We start from the raw sequence: 24,445 nt of genomic DNA on the forward strand, positions 1-24,445 counted from the left end.
TTAAACTTTTCTGTCGGTTTAAGTAATTTTTTTTTTTCTAAAAAAGTTTAAGAGGAGCAATGCTATTCTGGGAAAGCCAGAGGCACATGCATCCAGGAGCAGTCTTTCCAAGTGACAGATCCCGCCTTCCCCGGGGCGCTTCTCTATAGGCCATTTGAGTCACGTGGCGCACAGCCCCGCCCACTGTTCCCAGAGGCCCGCGCGCGCGGCGGACTATTCGGTCACTTCCTCCTTGCGGGTGGGCCACGCCATGGAGGACGAACCTCCTCCCCTGGAGGAGAGACGGAGGCTGCAGGAGGAGCTGAGCGAGTTTGTGGAGAGCTGCTGCAGGACGCTGGAGGAGGTGACGGCGTCCCTGGGCTGGAGCCTTGATCAGCTGGACCCCGGGGAAGAGAAGGCGGCGGAGGTGAGGGGCGCGGTCGCCGGGCCTTTCCGGGGACTGTCCGCCCGCGCGGTCCGCTCTGGCCGTGGGAGATAACGCGCTGGGTGTTGCGAAGGGAAGGGCGTAGGAGGCCCCTTGGTTTGCAGAGCCGTAGGGGGCGCCCAGGCCCGGAGCTGCCCTGACGCCCCCGGGTGCCGGACTGGGGCGCACCAGGGCCACCTGAGCGCTCCATTGCGCCCCCCCGCTGCGGCTCTTCTCCAGCGTAACTGTGGGTTGAAGGAGGGAAATCTCGAGCTTAGGAAATAAGCCAATGGGCCTCAGTGATGCCTGCGGAGGTTTGGAGATTTGCTTTGTCATCTGTCATAGGATTCTGCAGTTGCACCAAAAGAAGAGCTAGAAGTTCACCTGTTCACCTTTTTCTCCCTTAAAACTGGACCCTTCTGTTTGGGACAGCATCGGTTCTGGGATTATTAAAGGATGTCATTAAGAGATGATAACTAGCAAACTCACTTGAACGGTAGAATTGGTTTTTTAAATGTAGGCAGCTTTGTTTTGTCTTTGTTTTTGGTGGATTAGAATGAAGGGTTGTGGTCCATAGTGGAGGAATTTCTGGGTTTTACTATGTTATAATGATGTCTCTTGTGGGGGGGCGGTGTAAGTCACATGTCTGATTCCCCAGAAGCATTTAAAGTATATTTGATTTATATATAAACCAGTCACTGTTTATTGTGTTAAAAACGCAGTGGAAGTATTTTAAACTTCATTGTTCATGTGGGGAGATATTTGAAACCATCAAGTGGGGTCTGCCAAAGCTTTCTATACCATTGTTTACTCAGCAGTGCAGTAAAATTGAGTTCCTTATGTTAATACTTAAATAGCACTTTGTATATGCTATTTATTATATAGTTACCTTGTTTACTAATCATAAGTGTTCATTGGTAACATTTTATAAATGAGGAACAGAGGTGGTAATTTGTTCAAGGATACATTGGTATGAAACAACAGTTAGGATTTGAACTCAGGTTTTTTGACTCTGAAGTGTGTATTCTTAATTGTTATGTTGTATTTTTAAAACTTCTTTGTAAAATTCCCATATTCTGACAGTAAGCTGTGGGTGTGCATTTAACTTTTGCAAATCGAATATCTTATTCAAGAGAGTAACTCTTAGAATAGATGCATTCCGGATACTTAAGCTCTACTTTTCTGTGATGTTTTAACACTGCGGTTCAGTGAACAACACTGACACTTGTTTGGTGGTGGTGAGGAGGAATACGGAGAAATCAGTTATTGCATTATGATGTAATTGCTATAGTACAGGTTATTTGGGGCTGCAGTGGGTCAGCAAAGGTTTCCTGAACAAAGCAAATTCTAAGCTGATAAATAAAACGAGCAGAATTAGTTTAGGTGAAGCACAGAGGAAGTATGACCAGCATGTATAGAAGTTCAGAAGTTGTAGTACCACTTAATCAAGTAGTAAATATTTAATGATATAAATATTTAAAAATATTATGTACCTTTTTCTTCATTTGCCTTTTATAGGATGAAGTTGTGATATGTCCTTATGATTCCAATCATCACATGCCAAAATCATCTTTAGCAAAGCACATGGAATCTTGTAGATTGAGGAAACTGGGTTATACCAAGGAAGAAGAGGTACCAATATATTTAGTCATTTCTCTCTCTCTTTCTCATACACACACACACATAATGTAAATTGTGCATTAATAAATTCGTAGTATTTAGAAGGTATATAAAATATCAGCCCTTATTTGCCTATTTGTGGATAGGAAGATTACAAATTATTGTGAGAAATATTTAAATGGTACTATAAGTTTTTGTCAAATCTTAATATAATCAATTATCTGATCCTCAAGAACACTAAGTTTTTTGTTTTTTACTGTTTAGGATGAAATGTATAATCCTGATTTTTTCTATGAGAATCTGAAAATTCCTTCAATTACTTTGAGTAAGTATTAAATTATTAGATGATAACTTAAAAAATCTAGTTATTAAATTTTCATTTTTGAATTATCAAAAGGATGAATTTTATGAACATGCTTATGATTGAGAAGGACATTTAATACATTAAGAGAATGTAGAATTGATCATGGGTGGTGCTGCACACTTATAATACCAGCTACTTAGGAGATTGAGGCAGGAGGATTGAAAGTTCAAGGCTAACCTGGGCCACTTAATGAGATACCCTTCTCAGAATAAAAATAAAGGGGCTGAAGATGGATTCGTGGTAGAGTGCCCCTGGGTTTAATCCCCAGTAACTAATTTACATTAGTTAAACAGTGAAACATTCATGTAATCTAAAATTTAAAGATCAGGTTTATGTTAATAGGCAGTGAAAAACTCTGAAAAACTTTATACAGTGGCATAGATCTTTCTTGGTTATAACAAAAATCTAAGTACACAACACAAATTGAAAAGAGTGAAAATGGAAATGTCTCCCAGGTACTCTTAGCATATGTAAAGTCTTGGACTCAAGATAAATAGAATGCTCTGATTCAACTCTTGGTTTTGTCACTAATTTATGTGTGTCTTTTAGTAAGGTAATTCACTCGTCTGTTTTCTAAATTTCTTTATAAATCAGGGATGATGACAAAAGCACTTTGAGGATTAAATTATATGTGAATATAGTAAAAATAGTACCTGGCACTTAACTGAGCTTCAAAAATGTTAGATATCATTGGGTGCTCAAACTTGTAGCTGCTATTCCTGTATGCCTGATTATAGTGTTTTCTAAATTGCTTGAAGTCTGGTCACTTCCTGGCCCCTAGAAAGATCTGAAAGAATTCTGTATTCAGATTATGGAGGCAGTAATATGGATGTTTCATCCATTATGATTCTGGAAGGTTTGTCAGTATGCCCAAAGTACTTAGACTAGAAACCAGGTAATCTCTTAATTGTGAACACTGATGATTTGTAATGTGTGGATTTTCTTTTTTTTGGACAGATAAGGACTCACAATTCCAGATAATTAAACAAGCTAGAAATGCAGTTGGAAAAGATGGTGATTGTTACAATCAAAGTAAGTGACCTCACAGTTTGAGCTAACTAATGGATCAAATTATTTTTCTCTCACAAGCACATTACTAATTTTCTTCATGAAAAGCCTTGTGAAATAGTTACATGGAAAAGGTTAAGTTTTACATTTAATGTTCAGCTAATCTGCCTTGTTTCAACATCATTTATTACATATTTCCCATTTACTTAATAGGTGAGATTACCTTATGGATAATTTTTTTTTAAAGTCATTATTTAGTAAATAAATTCTATTGGGTTTTGCCCTTATTTTTGTGGCCCCTGAGAGTTCCTCATTGGAGACTGTTAAAATGTTGTATAAAGGGAAAGGCTTAGGCTAAAAGAGATTAGCCTCCACATACAGCTGCCCTTAGCATTACCCTGTTAAGTATAATTTTATAGTCTTTTTAGATCTTGGACTCCTTTGAAATGGTGAGTGCTAGGGATCCCCTCCTCAGAAAAAAGCACCAACAATGTTTTACATGTAATCTTGGAGGTTTTGTGTATCTTTTCATGCCAGCTTTGGAGTTGGATTAAAGAGTTTCTGCCTAGGACTTTAATAGATTACAAGACTAAAATTTTAAGCCTACATTTTTAGGAAATCAAAGAAAATTTTATCTATCAGAAGTAAAGCTAGCAAAGAATTTAGATTTTTGGACTGAGGTATATGAACATCTAACCAAAGGATGACTGGTTTTTCTTATAAGGATTTCTAAGCTATAGTCTTTGAACATCCTCTAGATTACTTGCTCTGTGTTTTTCTTCTTTCTTACCAGGCCATAGTCTTGGTTGAAGTTGAAGTGTTCAGGGTATCTACCAAACATTGTGCTCTGAGTTGCACTGTAGCTTCAGGAGGGAGACCATCTTGCCCTTAGCCTATTTATCTTAAATTAGTTCCTGCCAACAGCCAGAAACATATTTTTTAAAAATTCTTGCTTTGAATATCCCACTTTCATGTCTGTAAGCTTAATTCCAGGTGTTTTTTTTTTTTTTTTTTTTTTTAAAAAACCTTTGAGGGAGACATTTGACTCTCATCTTACTTGGACAGCTTACTACTGAGCTATGACCATCAAACCTTTCTTGGCCTCTGTTGTTGATTCTACCTGTAGTCCTTGCTTAGTTAATAGACCTATAAGAAAGCATAGGTTTTTTGTTTTTTTTTAAGGGGGGGGGTTAACTTTTAAAAGATTTTATATGACTCTTAACTGGTTAATAGGTTTATTGAATTTATTTTAGAGTTGAAAGAGCACTTGGTGTTCATCTACCCCAGTGTTTGCATGTTATAGATAGGAAACAAGCTCTTTCTAAAGGTCTTCAATACCAATTATGGAAGAATATCACAAACTTCAAATTAATATACTCATAACAGTGCTTTTCACTATTTATTCTATTTTGTGAAAGCCCAGTTTAAAGAATTTAAGCTAACTGCTTAGTGTTATACAAATGACAACTTCTTTTGAATTTTTTTTATTTCTTATCTATAGTATAAAATTATAGGTTCGTTTAGAGGGACAGAGATGATAAATGCTAAACTAGCCCTAGTTAAAATCATTGGTAGCTGTTATTTTCTAAGTGAAAATTAATGTAGAGAAAGCAATATTAGTATAATGAAATGGATGAATAATTTATAAAATGTCCCATGTTTATAAATTTAAATAACTGAATAGTAAGACAAATTTAGTAGACATTGTGTTTAGTTAAATCACAAAAGCGAAGAATTACTTTGAATTTTTTCATTACATAATTAAGAACTTTCAGTTGTTTGAACTCCTTCTATTTATTTATTGTAATTGCTTTTGATGGTTTGGGGGTTTGAACCTAGGGGCACTCTACCACTGAGCTATATACCCCCAGCCCTTTTTATGTTTTTGTTTTGAGGCAGGGTTTTGCTGAGTTGCTTAAGCTGACTGCAAACTCGTAATTCTCCTGTCTCAGCCTCCAAAATTACTGGGATTATAGGGGTGAAGCACCTTACCTGGCCTGTTAACACTATGTTAAATTAAGATTTTTTTTATTAGAAGAACTATTTTTATATGATCTGTAACCCTGTTTTTTTTAAAGAATTTTTTTAAATATTTATTTTTCAGTTTTCAGTGGACACAATATCTTTATATTTATTATTTTTATGTGGTGCTGAAGATTGAACCCAGCGCCCCATGCATGCCAGGCGAGCATGATACCGCTTGAGCCACATCCCTAGCCCCTGTTTTTAAACCTTTTTTTAATATCCTGTGTTTTGTTCTATAATTTCTCAACACATTATTTTTGTGGCCCACTGAAGTCTTAGATATTTTAAAACCTTTTTCCACAAGACAAAAAAAAAGTCTTGAAATATCTTCTTACTGATTTATATACTTTGAAGAGAGAATGACTAACATGAAACATTTTGCACTTCCCTATGTAAATATTATTTTATTTTAATATACACTAAACTAAGTTTTTTGCAAGGTTGCACCTGTACTTTCATTTCTCTGGTTATGTCAGGCTTGAACTCAGGATACAGAATTTTTAATCCGTTAACCTTTGTGCAAGCTTGAACAGGCTTTAGATCTGCATACTTACTTTCAGATGTAATTATAGTGGTTAATTTTATAACCAAGATATCAATTTCTGTCATAAATAATATTTCTATATTTAGTTCTTCACTTTTTTCTATAATATTAAATGTTGAAATTGCTATACTTCACGAAGTGCGAGAATGACCGTGATTCAAAGATCAGTGTATAAAAGAACCTTAAAGAGATAAGATAGAATGGCTTTAGACTAGATCTTTTCCAGCTGTGACACTTTGGGCAAGTCATTTGACTTCTGTGGGCCTTAATTTTTTTTGTCTTTATTGTTAGGGAATTGTTTTTGTAAAATTCCAAGTTTGTAATGTTGAAGCAATATCTCTTACTAATATTTAATGTCATATATTTAAGATGCCCTGTGATGGCAATAGTATTTAACAAGGAAGAATGAGAATAGTTACATAAGAAGTAGAGTTTCATTTTATGATGATGAAAAAGATAGAGTTGATGGTTGCACAAAAGTGTGATTGTACCTTGTGTCTCTGAAATGTATACTTGAAAATGGTTAAAAGGGGAATTTTATGTTATTTTATCACATTTTTTAAAAACTACAAAAAAAGAATTATGACAATTACAAATCATATTGAAGCTTAACATTTTGAAAATTTACATTTTATGTACATGCCAAGAGTATATAAGTGTTTATTCTTTTTTCTTTTGTCACAAATATCTGTGTTCTAAAAGATTTGAATGCAGTTTGTTGCTTAACTTTTCCTGTACTTTTTCTTTTTCAGTAATTGGGGTGAGTATAAAGAGGAATTAGAAACCTGAATATACTCCTTATTTAAAGATATGCAGTATCCTTTTTGCAAATGATATCCTTTTAAAAGTATCAAACTTCTCAACTTTATCTTCATAGCTGTCACAATATTGTAGTCTTTAATTTGAAATCTTGGTTGAATTTCAAGAAGTTTTCAGTCTTTACTGTAAAGAAATTTAAGATGAATAAATCAAAGAAAACTCCAAAATGTTTTAAGGAGAAAATTATGTACTTTTTTTTGGTTAAAAAGATAACAGGCAAAAGTTTATGAGGAGCTTGTTTGTAATATATCATTGTTTTCTGATCTCCTAGATTTTTATGGTCCATATTCAAAGAAATTTGGCTTATCAAAGCCAATTTTATATTATAAAATTAAATGTCTTAATAACTGGCTACCTAAAGGGGCATTTCCTAGTGCCTGCCAACATTAGAACAAAATTGATTAACTTTGTAAAGTTAACCTTCCTGGTTAACCCGAATCCCTTGGCTAGTAAAAATGGCCTTGTATCATCCATAGCTGTTAAACCCAGCCTCAGATTCCATGCAGCTCTGCATAATTTGTGGACAAAGGAAAAGCATCTCTTCTTTTGTTATAATGCCTATTAGCTCATAGTATGCTCTTGAGTCCTTCTTTCACCTGTTAACCTAAGAAGTTAATGAAGTTAGATTTTATCTAACATATCTGGGAAGAGCTATTTATTTGACATTGTCTTTGAGTCAGAGTTACCACTTTAAGATAACCTAGTAAGCTAACCTAGCAAACAACGGGAAGTATTCCTTTGGTAGTACTTGTTCTTTGTTTGCATTAGTGAATAATGAAGTCTAGAAAGAATTGTTTTAAATTGCTTTATTTACAGTTACAATAATTTTATTTCTTTGAGAACATTTGAATCTCAAAACAAAAAATTTCTTCAGTGTTTTAATACATCACATCCAGGTATTGTATTTACTTTTTTCATTAATGAGCAGATTTGAGAGAGATCTGTAATTGTCAGGGGGCACTGCTGTTACCTTATTTCAGTTAATTTGGTTAAGCCATTATGCTTCCTCCTCAGGAAATTAAAAGTAGTTTAGTGTTAGTTTAATAGATCTTTCTTTGGTCTGAGCAAGTTTGGGATTTCTACTGCTTAATTGTTTTTTGATCCCTAGCTCTAAGTCATTGCACAGTGGGATGGGTTTAGAATATTGAACATCTAGCTTGATGTCTTAAACAAATAAGACATTTTATTTTTACATATTTTCATATCTGTAGTTTATTTTCAGAGGGTCTACAATGTGTATTACCCATTGAAAACATTTTTTTTTCAACTTCTCTGAGGAAAATCATGTACACATAAAGTAATATCTTCTTTTGTAATATGGGTGGTCTTTCAGAAATGGTTACGCAAAAGATGTTTTTAGCTGGGTGTGGTAGTGTATACCTGTGGGCTCAACTACTTGAGAAGCCAAGGCAGGAGCATCCCTTACGCCTAGGAGTTTGAGGCCTAGCAACATAGCAAGACCCACCTCACACACATACAAACACACACAGGCATACACATAAACATGAAAGAAGAAGGTTTTCTTATGAACTAATTTTGTATGTGTGTGTATGTGTGTGTATGTGATTATTACTGCAGGCCTTCATGGGATTTATCTTAACATCCTTGGAGAGAATAGCAAACATCTGTGATACATATTTTCTGTGGGAGTAGCATTTAGGATAGTCATTGTTTACTACTTATCATATAAATTGATATTTTGTGTAATTAGGGATTGCTATATAAAAATAATTTGTATTAATATTGCATTGTTATAGCACATTTTTAATCTATTAAAAAGTAGTAGATTTTAAGTCCATAATGCTTCATGTATTGTTTATTCTTGTGGTTTTATTTTTACTTTAGGAATGTATTCTTCATTGCCTGTTGAAGTTCCTCTGAATCATAAACGATTTGTTTGTGATCTAACCCAAGCTGATCGTCTTGCCCTTTATGATTTTGTCGTCGAAGAGACAAAGAAAAAGCGCTCTGATTCTCAAATCATTGAAAATGATAGTGATCTCTTTGTAGACTTGGCTGCCAAAGTTAATCAAGGTTTGAGATGAATATCATACTTTACATTTCAGTTTGCCACCCCCTCCTATAAATCCTATGATTGTTATTAATCTGATTTATTATCATGCCACTTTGAGTTGGAGCAAGGTGGTTTTTTATCATGTGGTATTGGAAAATGTCAATAAATATATTTACTTAGTAGATAAAGTTTTCCTGTGACTGAAGATATTAAGCATATCTTCCTTCTGTAAGTTACTTAAGCACAGTAACTTAAGCAAAGTAAGAGCACTGTTCTCTTACTTTAATCTCTGGATCTAAGCACTCTTATGTTCAATTAAAGGTTAGAAAAGAGGAATGATATAAAACAGCCCATGTATCTATACATTGCAGAATTTATAGGGGTTTTGTGCTCTACCTTGAAACATGATGAAATATAAGATAATGATGGGCACAGTGGTGCATCTCAGCTAATTGGGAATCTGAGGCAGGAGTACCATGAATTGAGACCAGCCTGGATAACTTAGATCGTATCTCAAAACAAACAAAAAAAGGGGTGGAGATGTGGAAATGTAGCTAGTGGTAGATCACTTGCCTAAGCATGTATGAGGCCCTGAGTTTGATCCCAGTAATTAAAAAAAAAATACACATATTCATCCATGTGTGTGTATATATATATATTATATATACACACACACACACACACACACATATGAATGGATGGGATTGTGGTGTTTCTACCTGCTAATTCTTACAAATTTAAAAGCGCTTAATGATATAATAATTTTATTTTATGCTTTCATTAGATAATAGTCGAAAAAGTCCAAAATCTTACCTTGAAATCCTGGCAGAAGTGAGAGATTATAAAAGAAGACGCCAGTCCTATAGAGCTAAGAATGTTCACATAACCAAGAAATCATATACTGAGGTAAGTTTCATATAATATAGAAAGCTTTGTTGAGAAGAAAAACTTCTTTTGAATGGTTTTCTAAATCTGTTCTATGGATTTCCTCAATTTCTTGGAGGTTTTCTGAAAGAAAGTATCTTCTGGGTGACCACGATTAATGTGTATTTGCCCTGTTAATTTCAGACCCACCCTTTACCAGGCAAAGGCTTTTCAGGATACCTAAGTAAATAAATAGATATGTAAACAAATAAAGAGGTGGTGTAATCTCAAAAAGTAGCTGCATTTGAGAAAGTAGTATTATAACATGATAAGAGAAGGAATTTTGGTATTTCACGGACCTTGACTTCAGTTTTGATTCTGCTGTTTATTATTGACTTTGTGAGTTGTACAAGTTATTTGAGCTTTTTAGATTCAATTTTCTTTCATTTTGTAATAGTACAAACTTTGCAGGGTTATGAGAATTGAGATGATGCACAAGAACACAAATTTCTCAATATTAGCTGTTATCTTTTTTTTAAAACAAATCTTAATGTGCTTTTACATACTTTATTAAATATATGGGTTTTAGAGTGTCTTGGTATAATTTAATGAATCAGTCTGGTGTGTATCTAGATTTATTTTCAGATGTCATGAAATGAGTAGAGTTTATGAATATTTTGGGTACATGAATTGCGTTGCCCAGACTCTACAAATATTTTCCTCATGAAACCCTAAGTTCTTTATTATTCTTAATTATTTAAAGAATTCTTCTTTACAGAGACCTATAATCTGACCTCATTTTTACTGGTGTATTACTGTCGTACATAATGGTGGCATTTGTTGTAACATATCCATGCATGCACACAATACAGCAACATAATTTGGCCAGTATCATTCCCTGTGTTTCCCTTTCCTCCTCCCTCCTCCTGTTTGCCTTTCCTCTACTCTGCTGGTCTCCTTTTGATATTCATGAGATCCCCCTCTCCTGTGTTCTTTTCCTTTTTCCTCTGTGGCTTCCACCTATGAAAGAAAACACATGACCCTTGACTTTTTGAGTTTGGCTTATTTCGTTTAATATAATGGTCTCTGGTTCTATTTGTTTTCCTGCAAATGACATAATTTTATGTTTCTTTATGGCTCAGTAAAACTCCATTGTGTATATATACTACATCTTCTTTATCCATTTATCCTTTGATGGACACCTAGGTAGGTTCCAAAGTTTGGCTCTTATGAATTGGGTATGTGTGTGTTGCTATAGCATGATGGCTTTATCTTGAGGATAAACACCAAGGAGTGGTGTAATTATCTGGCCTCATTTTATCAAGCAGTTTTTTTGTTTTGTTTTTGTTTTTTTTGCTATCTCTTAAGCAGTGTCTGATTATACGTATTTATTTTTACTTCCAGGTCTTAATACATGTTGTTTAATCACCTAAAATGCTCTTTGTTTTTTGCCTTCTTAAATCTTGATTACTGTGTGGACCACCATTTCCATAAAGTGCTGGTTGACTTTGAGCAATCACTGGTTTATCATACTAATAGTCTATTTATTTATTTTATTCTTTTTAGTTATACATGACAGTAGAATGTATTTTTACATATTATACATACATGGAAGATAATTTCCCAGTCTTGTGGTTTATTGTACTAACATTCAGTACCACACAGCTCAGCACTGAATTTTATGGTATTCTTTTTTGTCACTAGAGATGTGTTTTAGACTTCACCTCTTCTAGTAGAGGTCTTGGATCATGTTATTCTACCTTGGTGATTCAAATACTTGGTGATACATCTGTTGTTTCTTCTCTCAGGATCTTTTGATCATGTTGCTGTTGATTTCTTTACAGTTTCCTGGTTAACCTTGTATATGGGAATATTTAAACATATGCTGAAGTGAATGGCATAGCCTAAGGAACCTTATGTACCCATCACCGAACTTCAGCAATTACCAACATATGGCCCTCGTGTTTTATTTATCCCCCAATTCACTGTTCACCTCCTGCTACACTCAGTAGTTTTGAAAGTAGAACCCAGATATTTTTCATCTGTAAATACTTCGAATTTATAAATCTTTCAGTGATTTGTTTTTTATCTCTGGTCATTCCTAGCTTCATTCATGTCCTACATATTTTTTATTTGCTCTGATTAGAATCTGAATTTTGACAAATTACAGCAAAAAATTACATGCTAACAGTTACTATTACATACTGTATTTTTGCCACTGCTCTGGGGTATGTAAAAATGAATGGCCCATAGATCCCATTCTAAAGGAGCTTATAGTATAGCAAGTGAAATAGACATTTCAAAATACAGATAGTGTTAAGTGCTAAAAATAAAGGTGAAATCAAAGTGTATGAAGGAAAGAGTGATTTTTCTTAAAAAGCTAAGGTTGGTATGAGTGTCAGAGAAGGTGCATTTGAGGAGAAGGAATAAGCAAACCTGTGATGATGGATTCTGTGGATGCAGTGGGCTTCAAGGAGCTCATATGGATTTAGCAGACAAGGAAACTTGTAGGGCTGTTAAGAAAGTGCTAGAGCTTGAATTTGACTACAGGTCTGTGTCACCTTGTTAACCTAGTGGGTTAGATTGGGGCTTGTCTTAGGTTATCCACAGGAGAATACAGTGTGAGGAGAAGTGGCGATAGGGATTTCCCAGATGGAAGCACTAGCATTACTAAATGCAACTAAAGTTCAAGAGTTTGTTTCAGAGATCCATTAGTAATGCGGTGTACCCAGAGCTTAGGGCTTCTGAGGAATTATCTAGTATGAGGCAAGGATGGCTTCTACTGTGTGATACAGTGAAATCATGGAGGCTTTCAAGGCCTTATAAGGAGATTGGACATTGTCCTGTTTTTCTTTGAAAGCTGTTAATAGAAAGTTTTCCTAAAGTGGGAAAAATGCAGTCAGGTCTGAACTATAGTGTTTGTTTCTGAGGTTGCCTGGTCCCCTATACCTTTTTACTTAAAACCTTTCCTAATTAGGAATGAGAGACAGGTCCACTTCTAGTTTAGCTTTATCTTTGCCTCTCCCACGACTATTCTTGAGCTTGATGGTGTGGGTAAACTAGGAAAAAAAAAAAAAAAAACAACTTTCAAATGGTTCTTTTTCTTAGGGGGTTGGGGGTTGCTAACTGGGGATTGAACTCAGGGGTACTCAACCACTGAGCCATATCCCCAGCCCTTTTTTGTATTTTTATTTAGAAACAGGGTCTTAGTGAGTTGCTTAGTGCTTCATGTTGCTGAGGCAGACTTTGAACTCAATCCTTATGCCTCAGCTTCCACCAAATGATTCTTAAACGTAAGAGATTTAGGGGCTGGGGTTGTGGCTTGGTGGTAGATTGCTTGCCTAGCAAGCACTGGGTTTGATCCTCAGCACCCCATAAAATAAATAAATAAAATAAAATAAAGATATTTTGTCCACAATTAAAAATAATTTTTTTTTTAAAAAGTAAGAATTTATATTCTGACTGGAAAGGTGTCTGTGACATAACTGTAATGTCTTATATTTGTCTATCTTGACTTATCTAGAAGGCCTAAAAATTATTTGTAAATATTCTCTAACATACAGATAAGGTACAAACAACTCCTGTAGTTTTTTTTCTTTGCATTGTTAACATTTGGGCCCTGTATTTCTCATTTGAACTGCTCTTTTTCTTTCTGTGCATTTTCTACCTTCTCCATCTTTATCTGTATGCCCTTTTTTTTTTTTTAAATGAAAGATTTAAGGGTAAGTTTCATCTATAATGGATCCTTTATAATGGTCCTTTTTCCCTAAATTCTTAGTATGTATTTCCTAAGAATAAGGCTATTTTGTTACATATTCATAGTTATCAACTTCAAATTTAGCATTGAAATAATACTTCCATCTGTCATTCATAATCCAGTTAGACAGTACCCTTTTTATATTCTCTAAAATGCATTCATTTCATAGTCTATTATATCATAGCTCTTAGTAAATTTTCTGTTCATCATTAGCAGAGCTTTTTCAGGCTTTTTGCACTTAATTTTTTTTTTTTTTTTGGTGGCGGTGTTGGGATTGAACTCAGGGCCGTGTACAAGCTAGGCAGGTGCTCTAGTACTGAGCCACATCCCCAGCCCTAGATGTAATTTTTATAACAATATTCTTATCTGATATTTGGTGTTTTCATCTCCCAAGGTGATTCGGGATGTGATAAATGTGCACATGGAAGAACTCAGTAACCATTGGCAGGAAGAACAGGAAAAAGCAGAAGATGATGCTGAAAAGTATGTCATTATCTTTATTGGTAAAAAAATAAATTTGTTTTATTTTTTTATGGCTTAAACCCAGGGCCTTTCACATGCTAGGCAAATGCTCTGTCATGGAGTTATACTCCCAATCCTAAAATATTATTATTTTAATCTTTTACTAATAATTATTATGTTTTAGTATTTTCAAGACCCTTAGTAGCATACTATAAATCATTGAAATGCTCGTTTTTAAATGTCAGTTCTCAGAATCATACTAGAATCATTTTATGACATTGCCTATCTTGGTGAGGACAGTTAATGAGGAAACAACCACATTAGTAAAATAGTTAAACAATAAAGCATATTATAGCAGCTATTTTTGACTATTCTCTTATATGGAATATAAGATTATGCATATTTAGCCTTCATCTATCATTGGCGTGATGTGAAATATTGCACTTTAGATTGGTGTGTGTGTGTGCTGGGGAGACCAGTGGTAAAACAAGCTGATTGCTGTTCCTCTCTGTTTCAGAAATGAAGAAAGGCGATCAGCTTCAGTAGACTCACGGCAGTCTGGTGGAAGCTACTTGGATACTGAGAGTTCACGACATAGAAGGGATCGGAGTAGGAGCCCACATAAAAGAAAAAGAAATAAAGATAAGGATAAAAACTCTGAGTCAAGGAGAAGGAAAGAGAGGTGAGTCTAAAACTCTGAAGCATCTAACATTTGTCTTCTGCTTGTTCCTTACCATCTTTCATTCTTTGTTCTTTCTTATTCTTCTTCTTGCCAATTCCTTAGTTGAAGGGTGTGTAGAGTTGGAGAAAAGGGGCTAAACCTTAACATTAGTTCATTTTGGCCTTATTGGTGTGATTTTGATAGCTGAGAACAATACATATTAATGCTAAAATAATAAATTTAGCCAGACATGTTGGCGCATGCCTGTAATCCCAGATACTCAGGAGGTAGAGGCAGGAGGATCACAAGTTTGCTGCCAACCTGGGCAACTTAGCTAGACTCTGTCTCAAATAAAAAGTGAAAAAAGGCCGGGGATATTGCTCAGTGGTAGAGCTCTCTTGAGTTTAGTCCTCAGTACCCACCCCACCACATACACAAATTAAATCAGTTGTGGCCTACTTATTGCCCAGCTGCTTTCGAGGCATCCTTCTAGATTTTATATTCATCCAGGCTATGTAAACTTTGTTTCCCCAGTCTGCACCTCTTTCCCCAATATTCCTGTTCTGATTAGTGGATGACCCTCATCTGTTCACCTAAGCCAGAAATCAAGCAGTCATCTTAGATACACCTTCCTTATTCTTTACCATCTCCGTCAGTTCTAAATTACTGTCAGTTCTACCTGAAGGTGCCTCATATGTGGGAAGATAGGACTCTGTCGCTGTTGCTGTCTGTCTAGAAAATTATGGTAGTTTTCTTAACTGTTCTACTTATCTGTAAACTTACTGATATGAATCCATCCCTGGTCTTCTGTCAGAGTGAATATTTACCTCTTACAGCTCTTGAAGGGCAAAATTCAGGAGTCAGATAAAGGAAATCAGGAACTTTGGTGGCTCTCACCAGCTGCAGGATCAGGACTCCTGCTTCTTCTTGTATTGTGACCCTATGGAATGTGGAACTTGGGCCCTGGCAGCCTACATAACTTAGGGCCCCTCATCATATCTATGCCTTTTCACCTTGTATCCTGCTGCTTGATTTGATTTTAAAGCCCATTTGCTGAATTTTTCCTTTTTCTTTAAAAGCAGCTCTGTCATCTCCTGAAGGTTTTCGTTCTCATTGAAGTGGAGCCAGTTATCATTTGCATTTTGCCACCACCTTCCCTAGCACAGACTTGTGTTTGAACTTAATGGTCTTTACTTTTCCTACTGTACTCCGAGCTTCTTGAAGGCAGAGTCCATGTCTTATTTGGTTTTATATTAAAGCACAGTGTTTTTCAAATAATAGGTTTTCAAATGATGTCCTGTCTCTTCAGGGCCATTGGTAGCTTTCTGTATTGGTAATTTTGCTTATTTTACTATCATCCAGTTCATAGATTTAGAGCTAGCTAGGATTTAGTCCTCTTTTGATTCATGTGATATAATTTATGCAAACACAAATTAACTTGGTTACCTATCAGAAATTGTGCTCTTTCATTTCTTTCAAATTTGTTTGTGCCTCTTTTATTTAAGTAATTTTTAATATCTGTATTCAATCTCTGTAGACTTAAATACATTAGAAGTCCTCTAAATCTAAGCATGAAATAATTTTCCTTTATAGAAGATAAATTGAGTATTAGCAGGAAACACTTCCTATTAGGGCAAGACTCATCTTTGATATCTACCCCTGAGTTTACACAGGAGTCAGAAAAAGGAAATCAGGAACTTTGGGGGACATTTTTTTTTTTTTTCTTTTGGTCATTCTAAGAATTGAAATCAGGGCCTCATGGCTTGCTAGGCAAATGTTCTACCACTTAGCTACATCCCCAGCCCCCCTCCCTTTTATTAAATTTTGAGACAGTGGTTTTCACTAAATTGCCAGGTAGGGCCTCAAACTCATTTTAAAAGTCTTTCTCCAACTTTAATGTTCTATTGAGAATGAATCTCTGGTTGTCTACCATATCATATACATATAAATCTGAGGGTGAACTTCTATACGTGAAACCTAAGAGTAGATCTGGTCCAAATCCAATCAACCTGTCAGTTACTCATTCAAATAATAAGGTGTCATTTCTATAGTCCATTCCTTTTTAAAGTTTATTTTAGAGCCGGAACTTTAAAGCATAAATCCATTTTTCTTATCCCTATTTCAGTCTCTTGGTTTTAATCATTGATTTGCCTTTTTACCCTCTCAAAATTACTGTTTAGCTCTAAATGTGTGTTTTAACTTGTCATGGTTTATGTATGATGAAAGAACATTATTATTTTAAAGCTCTGATATATAAGTGTATGTCATTTATAATACTTTATTTTCATACTTCTTTCATTTCAGGGATGGGGAAAGACATCATAGTCATAAAAGAAGAAAGCAAAAAATATAAATGAAATATTTGTGCATGTATTAATTATGTATGTCATTATAACCAGTGTGCTGATATTTTAGTTGTCATTGCTTTGCATAGGAGAATGTGTTTATATGATCTGTTTAATGCTTATTATTTTTCAATAAATACTTATGCTTCAAACAGTGAGTTTTCTATTCCACCCTACAACTGTGCTTTCCTTATATTTTAATAGATGGGTTGCTTCTTATTATTGATTTATTCTTTTTGGTAATTTATGTTATAAAATTCTTTTTTAAAAATCAGTACTTAAAATATATAAATTATATATTAATACATTCTCATAGTAAAAAATATTAAACCTTACCATTAAGGCTAAAGGTGCCTTAGAACAACATCTATTTATTTCCCTATTTCCTCCCTGGAAATAAACTACTCTTTATCACTACATTGGTGAAGTATAGTAGGGAAAAACAATGTAAATATCTGTTGGAAGGGGAATGGCCTAGCTAAATAAAACTATGGTATGTCATAGAATAGATAAACTACATTGCCATAAAATGAATAACCTAGATCTGTATTAATGTGGACAGATCTCAGAAACAATGCTGTATGAAAAGATATATATATATTTCTTTCACATATATACATGTACATATATTTACATGTATATATCTACAAAATTTCCTTTGGTTGTAATGTATGTGAATATATTTTTAAAGGTTCAGAAGAATTCATTCCAAACTCATAACAGTGACTGGGGAAGGAGATACAGGTGAGAGAGATTAGAGGTGGAAACCAGGATTTGGAGGGTAATCAAAGGAAACCTGAGCTTTATCTATAATAATTTTTTTTCAAAGTAAGAACGTATTCATGTTTCACTTGTTAATTAGAGTTATGCTATTATTTTGTCTTGTAAATCAGCTGTATTGAGATACTGCGTGCATACATTAAAATGCATTCATTTGATTGAGTTTTGACAAATTTGTTTTTTTTTTTTTTTTTTTTTTTAAAGAGAGAGTGAGAGAGGAGAGAGAGAGAGAGAGAATTTTTAATATTTATTTTTTAGTTCTCGGCGGACACAACATCTTTGTTGGTATGTGGTGCTGAGGATCGAACCCGGGCCGCACGCATGCCAGGCGAGCGCGCTACCGCTTGAGCCACGTCCCCAGCCCTTGACAAATTTGTATTCCTGTGTTACCATCATCACAATCAAATGTCGAGTAATCTCTTGTCCCCCAAAGTTCTCTTCTGTCCCTTTTCCCATTCAGTTCCTCTGCTTGTAGCACTGGGCAACAAAAGAGCTGCTTTTTGTTCCACTGGTTAGATGTATCTTTTCTGGAATTCATGTGAGGAATACTGCAATATGTACTCTGCCTTCTTCCACTGCACAGATTTTTTAGATTGATCCTGTTGTGTGCATTAGTAATCCATTCCTTTTAGTAAGTTGTATTATATATTAGAACATTCTGGTGAAACTTTGCAGCTCAAGTCTAAGTGGCAACAGTCTGAATGTTATAAACCCAGGTTAAAGATTTCATTTCCAAATAGAAATGACACCTTACTATTTGAATGAGTAACTGACACGTTGATTGGATTTGGACCAGATCCACTATTAGGTTTCAGGTGTAGAAGAGCACCCTCAGATTTATAAATCAGAAATCAATAGGTCACTTGCCAGTATGTAGTTCTGTTATTGCCATTGTACTTAATTTCTAAAGATACAACAGTCAGATTTTAAAGTCTTAAAAGCAAGGATTTAGGACCCTTTTTTTGATATGGTAATGTTAAGGGCATATAAAATTCTAATGTGAAAATACTATTATCACCATTTTGGAAATGAGGAACCAAAGGCTCAGATATACCTTGCTCTAATTCTCAGAAAAAGTGGTGGAGCCAATCTTCCAATCCAGCATCCTGCTCCAGGGGCCACACTCGATTTCTACCCCTACACATTTGTTTATATATACATTTATATATGTATATGTGTGTGTGTGTGTGTGTGTGTGTGTATATATATATTTAGTTGTAGGTGGGTACAATATTATTTTTATTTTTATGTGGTTGAACCCAGTGCCTCATGCATGCTAGGCGAGCGCTGTTCCACTGAGCCACAACCCTAGCCCCTTGCTTATGTATTGCTTGAAAGTAAACTGTGAATCCCCAAGGTGCTTAGCATAGTTTCTTAAATGATGTAAGTGATAGTTATGTATGAGGCAGTTAAGACCTTAGAGCCACTTAGCTATTTCCCCAATTATACAAGTAATACAACAAACATTAGAAGATTAGTGCTCTTAACCTCTATATAAATGTTTATGAACTGCGAACCTTTTTAAAATAGAGTAACATGCTAATCTTTGCCATTTCATAGGAGTTTCAATGTTCACCAGAGTTCCTTGAACTACTATATAAAATTCAAAATATTAAATGTTTTACACCCACCATTTTGTTACACTGATCAACAAATGAACTCGCACTGGATCTTGGTACCACTTAGTTATACTCCAAAGTTGATAGCATCAATCAACGTTAGGTAGCCAAATTCCACAATGACCCCAAAAACAAGATCTCACAAACATCCTAAAATTAAGACTGCTTGATAAATGCCAGATTCTTGGAGGAATCTCAAACAACATATGAAATTTAAATCAACTGAGAAAGAAAAATCTAAGATCTGCTTCCTACTCCCCTCCTCCATAGCCAACTCCTCCTACTCATCCCTATTAAGGGAGGAGGAGATATGGGTTTAGTTTCATTCTGCCATCAGCAATGTTTAAGCTGAATCATCAGGGGAGGCCTTTATGAGCATAAAGAAATTAAACTTCTCAAATATTGAGACTGTAATTTAGATATAGGCCACATGGTTGTGCAGAGCCCAACTCACTCATTGTGGTCATCATCCCTCCAGTTTTTAAATTAGATCAGTCATCTCCAAGTATTTGCAGTTTTTGAGTATGGCTGATTGAGATTTAATCTCAAACACTTTCATGAGAACTAGTCATCAAATGGCAAATAGTTCTAAGTTGACATTGGAAAATAATTTTAAAGTTTGTATTCTTTTTGTTATACATGACAGTAGAATCCATTTTGACATTTATACAAACATAGACTATTTTATTCTAATTAGGATCCCAGTCTTGTGGATGTACATGATAGTGAGATTCTCTATGGTGTCTTCATATGTATACATAGGAAAATTATGTCAGATTCATTCCACTGTCTTTCCTGTTTTCATCCCTTCTCCCTTCCTTTCATTCCCCTTTGTTTAATCCACTGACTTCTAGTCTCCTCTTGTTGTGGGTTAGCTTCTACATATTAGAATATTTGACCTTTGGTTTTTGGGATTGGCTTAGCATGATAATCTCTAGATCCACTCATTTACTGGTGAATGTCTTAAAGTCATTCTTTATGGCTAAGTAATAGTCCATTGTGTATCTACACCATTATTTCTTTATCCATTCACCTATTGATGGGCATCTAGGTTGGTTCCATAGCTTAGCTATTGCAAATTGTGCTGTTCTAAACATTGGTGTGGTTGCGTCACTGTAGTACATTGATTTTAAGTCCTTTGGGTAAGTATATTACCGAAGAATGATATAATTGGATCAAATGGTGGTTCAATTTCTAGTTTCTGGGGAATCTCCATACTGCTTTCTATAGTGTTTGCAACAATTTGCAGTCCCACCAGCAATGTATGAGTGTAACTTTTTCCCTCACATCCTCGACAATATTTATTGTTACTTGTATTCTTGATAATTGTCTTTCTGGTTGGAGTGAGGTGAAATCTCAGTGTATTTTTTAATTGCTAGGGATGTTGAACATTTTTTCATATATTTGTTGACTGTATTTCTTTTGATAAGTGTTTATTTCCTTTGTCCATTTATTGATAGGGTTATTTGGGTTTTTTTTTTTTTTTTGGTGTTAAGCTTTTTGAGTTCTTTGTGTATCTTGGAAATTTAACACCGTATCTATCTGGTGGCAAAGATTTTCTCCCATTCTGAAAGACCTCTACTATGAAAACTGCAGAACCTTAAGGAAATAAATTGAAGAGGACCTTAGAAGATGGAAAGATCTCTCATGGTCTAGGATAGGCAGAATTAATAGTCAAAATGGCCATACTTCCAAAAACACTGTTAAAATTATTCCTATTAAAATTCCAATTATCATTCTTCATAGAAAGACAAAAAGCAATCATGAAACTCATTTGGAGAAATAAGAGACCCAGAATAGCCAAAGCAATTCTTATTGAAAAAAGTGAAGCAGGAGGCATCACAAAGCCAGACCTTAAATCATACTACAGAGCTATAACAACGAAAACAGCATGGTATTGACTCCAAAACAGGCATGAAGACCAGTGGAATAGAATAGAAGACACAGAGTCAAGCCCACACAACTACAGTTAGACAAAGATGCCAAAAATATATTGAGGAAAAGATAGCCTCTTCAACAAATGGTGCTGGGATCCTCATAAGGATTCCCTGGAACCTGCAGCCCTTCTTCATTTAACAAGATCCAGACAGCAGGTGGAGCAGTTCTGCAAACTACAACTGCAAATTCCTGAATATAAGTATTTATATTCTATTTTATTCAGTTCTACAAATTGTATTATAACATAGACCTCTGAATCTGGCAAATCCAGATTCAGAGGTCTATGTTAAATGAAATTTAGCCTATGTTTCTCACCCTGCACAAAACTCATTTCAAGTTGGATCAAGGACCAGGCATTAGACCAGAAACCTTCCACCTACTAGAAGAAAATGTAGGCCCAACTCTTCCCTGGTCGACTTAGGAACTGATTTCCTCAGCAAGATTCCCATGTGCAAGAAGTAAAATCCATAAATGGGATAGTATCAAACTAAAAACCTGCTTCATAGCAAATTAAGAATATTTTTAACCACCTATTTATTTTATGTACAGAAATATTAATACTTTGATTTTGTGTATGTCTTTCTTCAGTCTTCTAAGGACATTTTCTTCCTTTTTTCCTTCCATGCTGGAGATTGAACCTAGGGCCTCATGCATTCTAGGCAAGTGCTCTATCACTGAGCTACACCCTCCAGCTTCCAATAGCCTGTGTCTTCAATTTTATTTTTAATCAATAATTATATGACATTTTCTTTTTATAGTTAAGAGAGTTCAGCAAAGTGTTCTGGTGCAAAGCTTTGTTGCATTCTCAGATTTATTAAATAAAAATCTATAGTTGGTTTAGTTTATTTATGAAACCAGTTTTCTTTTATGTAGTATGCTTTTTCAGTTGCTGTAGTTGAGGCTGCAGGTATATTAATTATTAAACTAAGGCTCTTTTAAACCACACTTGTTTTATCAAATTAGTGGTTATGCCTTCTGCTCTGGTCATGAAATGGAGCATTTCAAGTTTTATGGAAAGTTTTCATGGCTTGTGGATATTTGAGCTGGGACTAGTAATTTCTAGCACTCCCTTTTAGGGAGGAGAGGGAGATTTGCCAGATTCAGGGGGCTGTGAGCTAGATTCATCTTTACTAAGTAAGCTGTGTCACTTTCCCATTCAAAAAACATTAAGGTTGTCTAAGAAAAGTATGCTACCTTAAAGTAGGATATAAATTCCTATATTCATATAGAAATTTGCTGAACTGAATAATAGTATATGTTATAACAGAATTTGTAGGACTGAATAAAATAGAATATAAATTCCTATACTCAGGAATTTGCAGTTGTGGTTTGCAGAACTGCTCCACCTGCTGTCTGGATCTTGTGAAATGAAGAAGGGTTGCAGGTTCCAGGGAATCCTTCCGTAGGAGGATCACATCTTGTGAGGAAGCTGGGATTGAGCCACTTGAGTGCTCTGATTATGAAGCTAATGTCCCATCATAATCATGAGGCTTTAGTAACCTGCATTGGTTCTCCAGCTCCAAGCCGCATTTCCTAGTCAAGAATCTGAAAGGCCCTTAGGGGAGCTTTCAAGAATGCAGAGAGAGGAAGTGTGAGCATGGGCTTGTTTGGTTTTGCTGACACTAAGACAGATAAACATTGTTAAGTAACAAATTCTTCACATACTGGAAGGAATAGCCTTGATCAAAAGAGTGGAGGGATGAGCTGGATGCTGTTCTGGTCTGCCCCTTCTGAGCTCGTGACCTTGGGTGAATCAAGTCTCTCCCTGCCGCCCAGCCCTGACTATAGATCGAGAACAACAATTTGCCCTCAAAGAGTTGTAGTGATGTTTAGAGATGGTGATTTGCCTAACACTGTCTGTGACATGCTTAATACTAAATAATGGCCGTTATTATGATTTGTAACAGATGTGAGCTTTTTCTGTCCACTTTGGGTCCTATGTTTAGCTTTGCTTATGGACAACCTGGATACCTCTTCTTGGGCCCTCAAAGAATTCTCTCACTCTATAGTATAATTAGCAAACATGCCAGACATCATTAAAGATTCTAAAAAGATGTTTGTATGGGGATGCTTAATTATCTACCTCTAAGGCAAAGGATAGCTGGTACACACCTGAATGGCATGCCTGTGTTAAATACATCAAATCTGCTAAATGGGTGGGGTTGTGGCTCAGAGGTAGAATGCTCGGCTGGCACACGTGGGGCTCTGGATTCAATCCTCAGCACCACATAAAGTAAAATAAAGACATTGTGTCTACCTATAACTAAAAATTAAATATTTTTTTAAAAATCTGCTAAATAACTGCTGTCCCAAGCCCATCTTTCCTCTCCCTTTTGTTCTAGAAATTCCTGACCCTCTTCTAGACACCACTGTGATTTTGCAAATAAAAAGCCAGTACCTGGCACAGTTGGGGGCCTTGGAAACTATGCTGCATGGCCAAGGATGGTTGGTGGCTGTTTGATGCCAATGGATCAGCTTCTCCCAAATAATAATACACATTAGCAACATGGGACTCATCATTCTACCTCTCACTTGTTCTTATATATGGGGGGGCGCTGTGTACAGGTTGCTCTAAAGTGGGGTTATTAATTATAGACAAAGGTACATACAGTTGAGTCAGCCAAAGCTATCCGTACATGATATAATAACACAAAGGATGAAGTAGAGGTATACTGTCCTAAGGTTCTCACACAAAACATAAAGTAGTGAAACATTATTTGAAGATATGGTAAGTATGTGTAATATATATGTGTTTCACAATAATCTTAAATTTTTGTGCACCCCAAAGAGGTCCAAAATACATGAAGTAAAAATTGATAGGACTAAAGGACTATTGATAGGGTTAATAGACAAAGTCATAGTTACAGGTGTAGATTTCAATTCTACCTGTAATTCCCAGCACAATGAAAACTGGTAAAGAGAAATCTTGGACAACACCATAAACCAACTTGACCTCACTGACAATAGGGTGTATTTTTTTTTTTAACAAATGTACTTGTGATATTCATCAAAATAGGCCATATTGTGGGTTGCAAGATAACTCTTTTTTTTTTTTTTTTTTTTTTTTTTTTTTGCGGTGCTGGAGATTGAACCCAGGGCCTTGTGCAAGCACTCGAACAACTGAGCTATATCCCCACTCAATACAATGAAGCAGGTTCACTGTGCAGTGGTTACCAAGTTGTCTGAGTCTGTGGCATCAGGACATAATTTATGTGAAGCAGA

At 35.4% G+C, this 24,445-nt stretch overlaps 1 protein-coding gene across 1 annotated transcript; it reads left to right on the forward strand.

Moving 5' to 3' along the window:
• The first annotated feature begins 214 nt into the window (after positions 1-214).
• Snrnp48 (small nuclear ribonucleoprotein U11/U12 subunit 48) lies at positions 215-17,793 on the forward strand. The gene is made up of 9 exons (XM_026384603.2): positions 215-406; positions 1,922-2,035; positions 2,288-2,348; positions 3,345-3,419; positions 8,629-8,817; positions 9,582-9,703; positions 13,813-13,901; positions 14,398-14,562; positions 16,846-17,793. The coding sequence occupies exons 1-9, from the start codon at positions 251-253 to the stop codon at positions 16,892-16,894; spliced, it is 1,020 nt and encodes a 339-aa protein (XP_026240388.1). The 5' UTR covers positions 215-250; the 3' UTR covers positions 16,895-17,793.
• Positions 17,794-24,445: the final 6,652 nt, after the last annotated feature.

This window comes from Urocitellus parryii, chromosome 8, assembly GCF_045843805.1.
Source record: "Urocitellus parryii isolate mUroPar1 chromosome 8, mUroPar1.hap1, whole genome shotgun sequence".
Taxonomy (NCBI): Eukaryota; Metazoa; Chordata; class Mammalia; order Rodentia; family Sciuridae; genus Urocitellus; species Urocitellus parryii.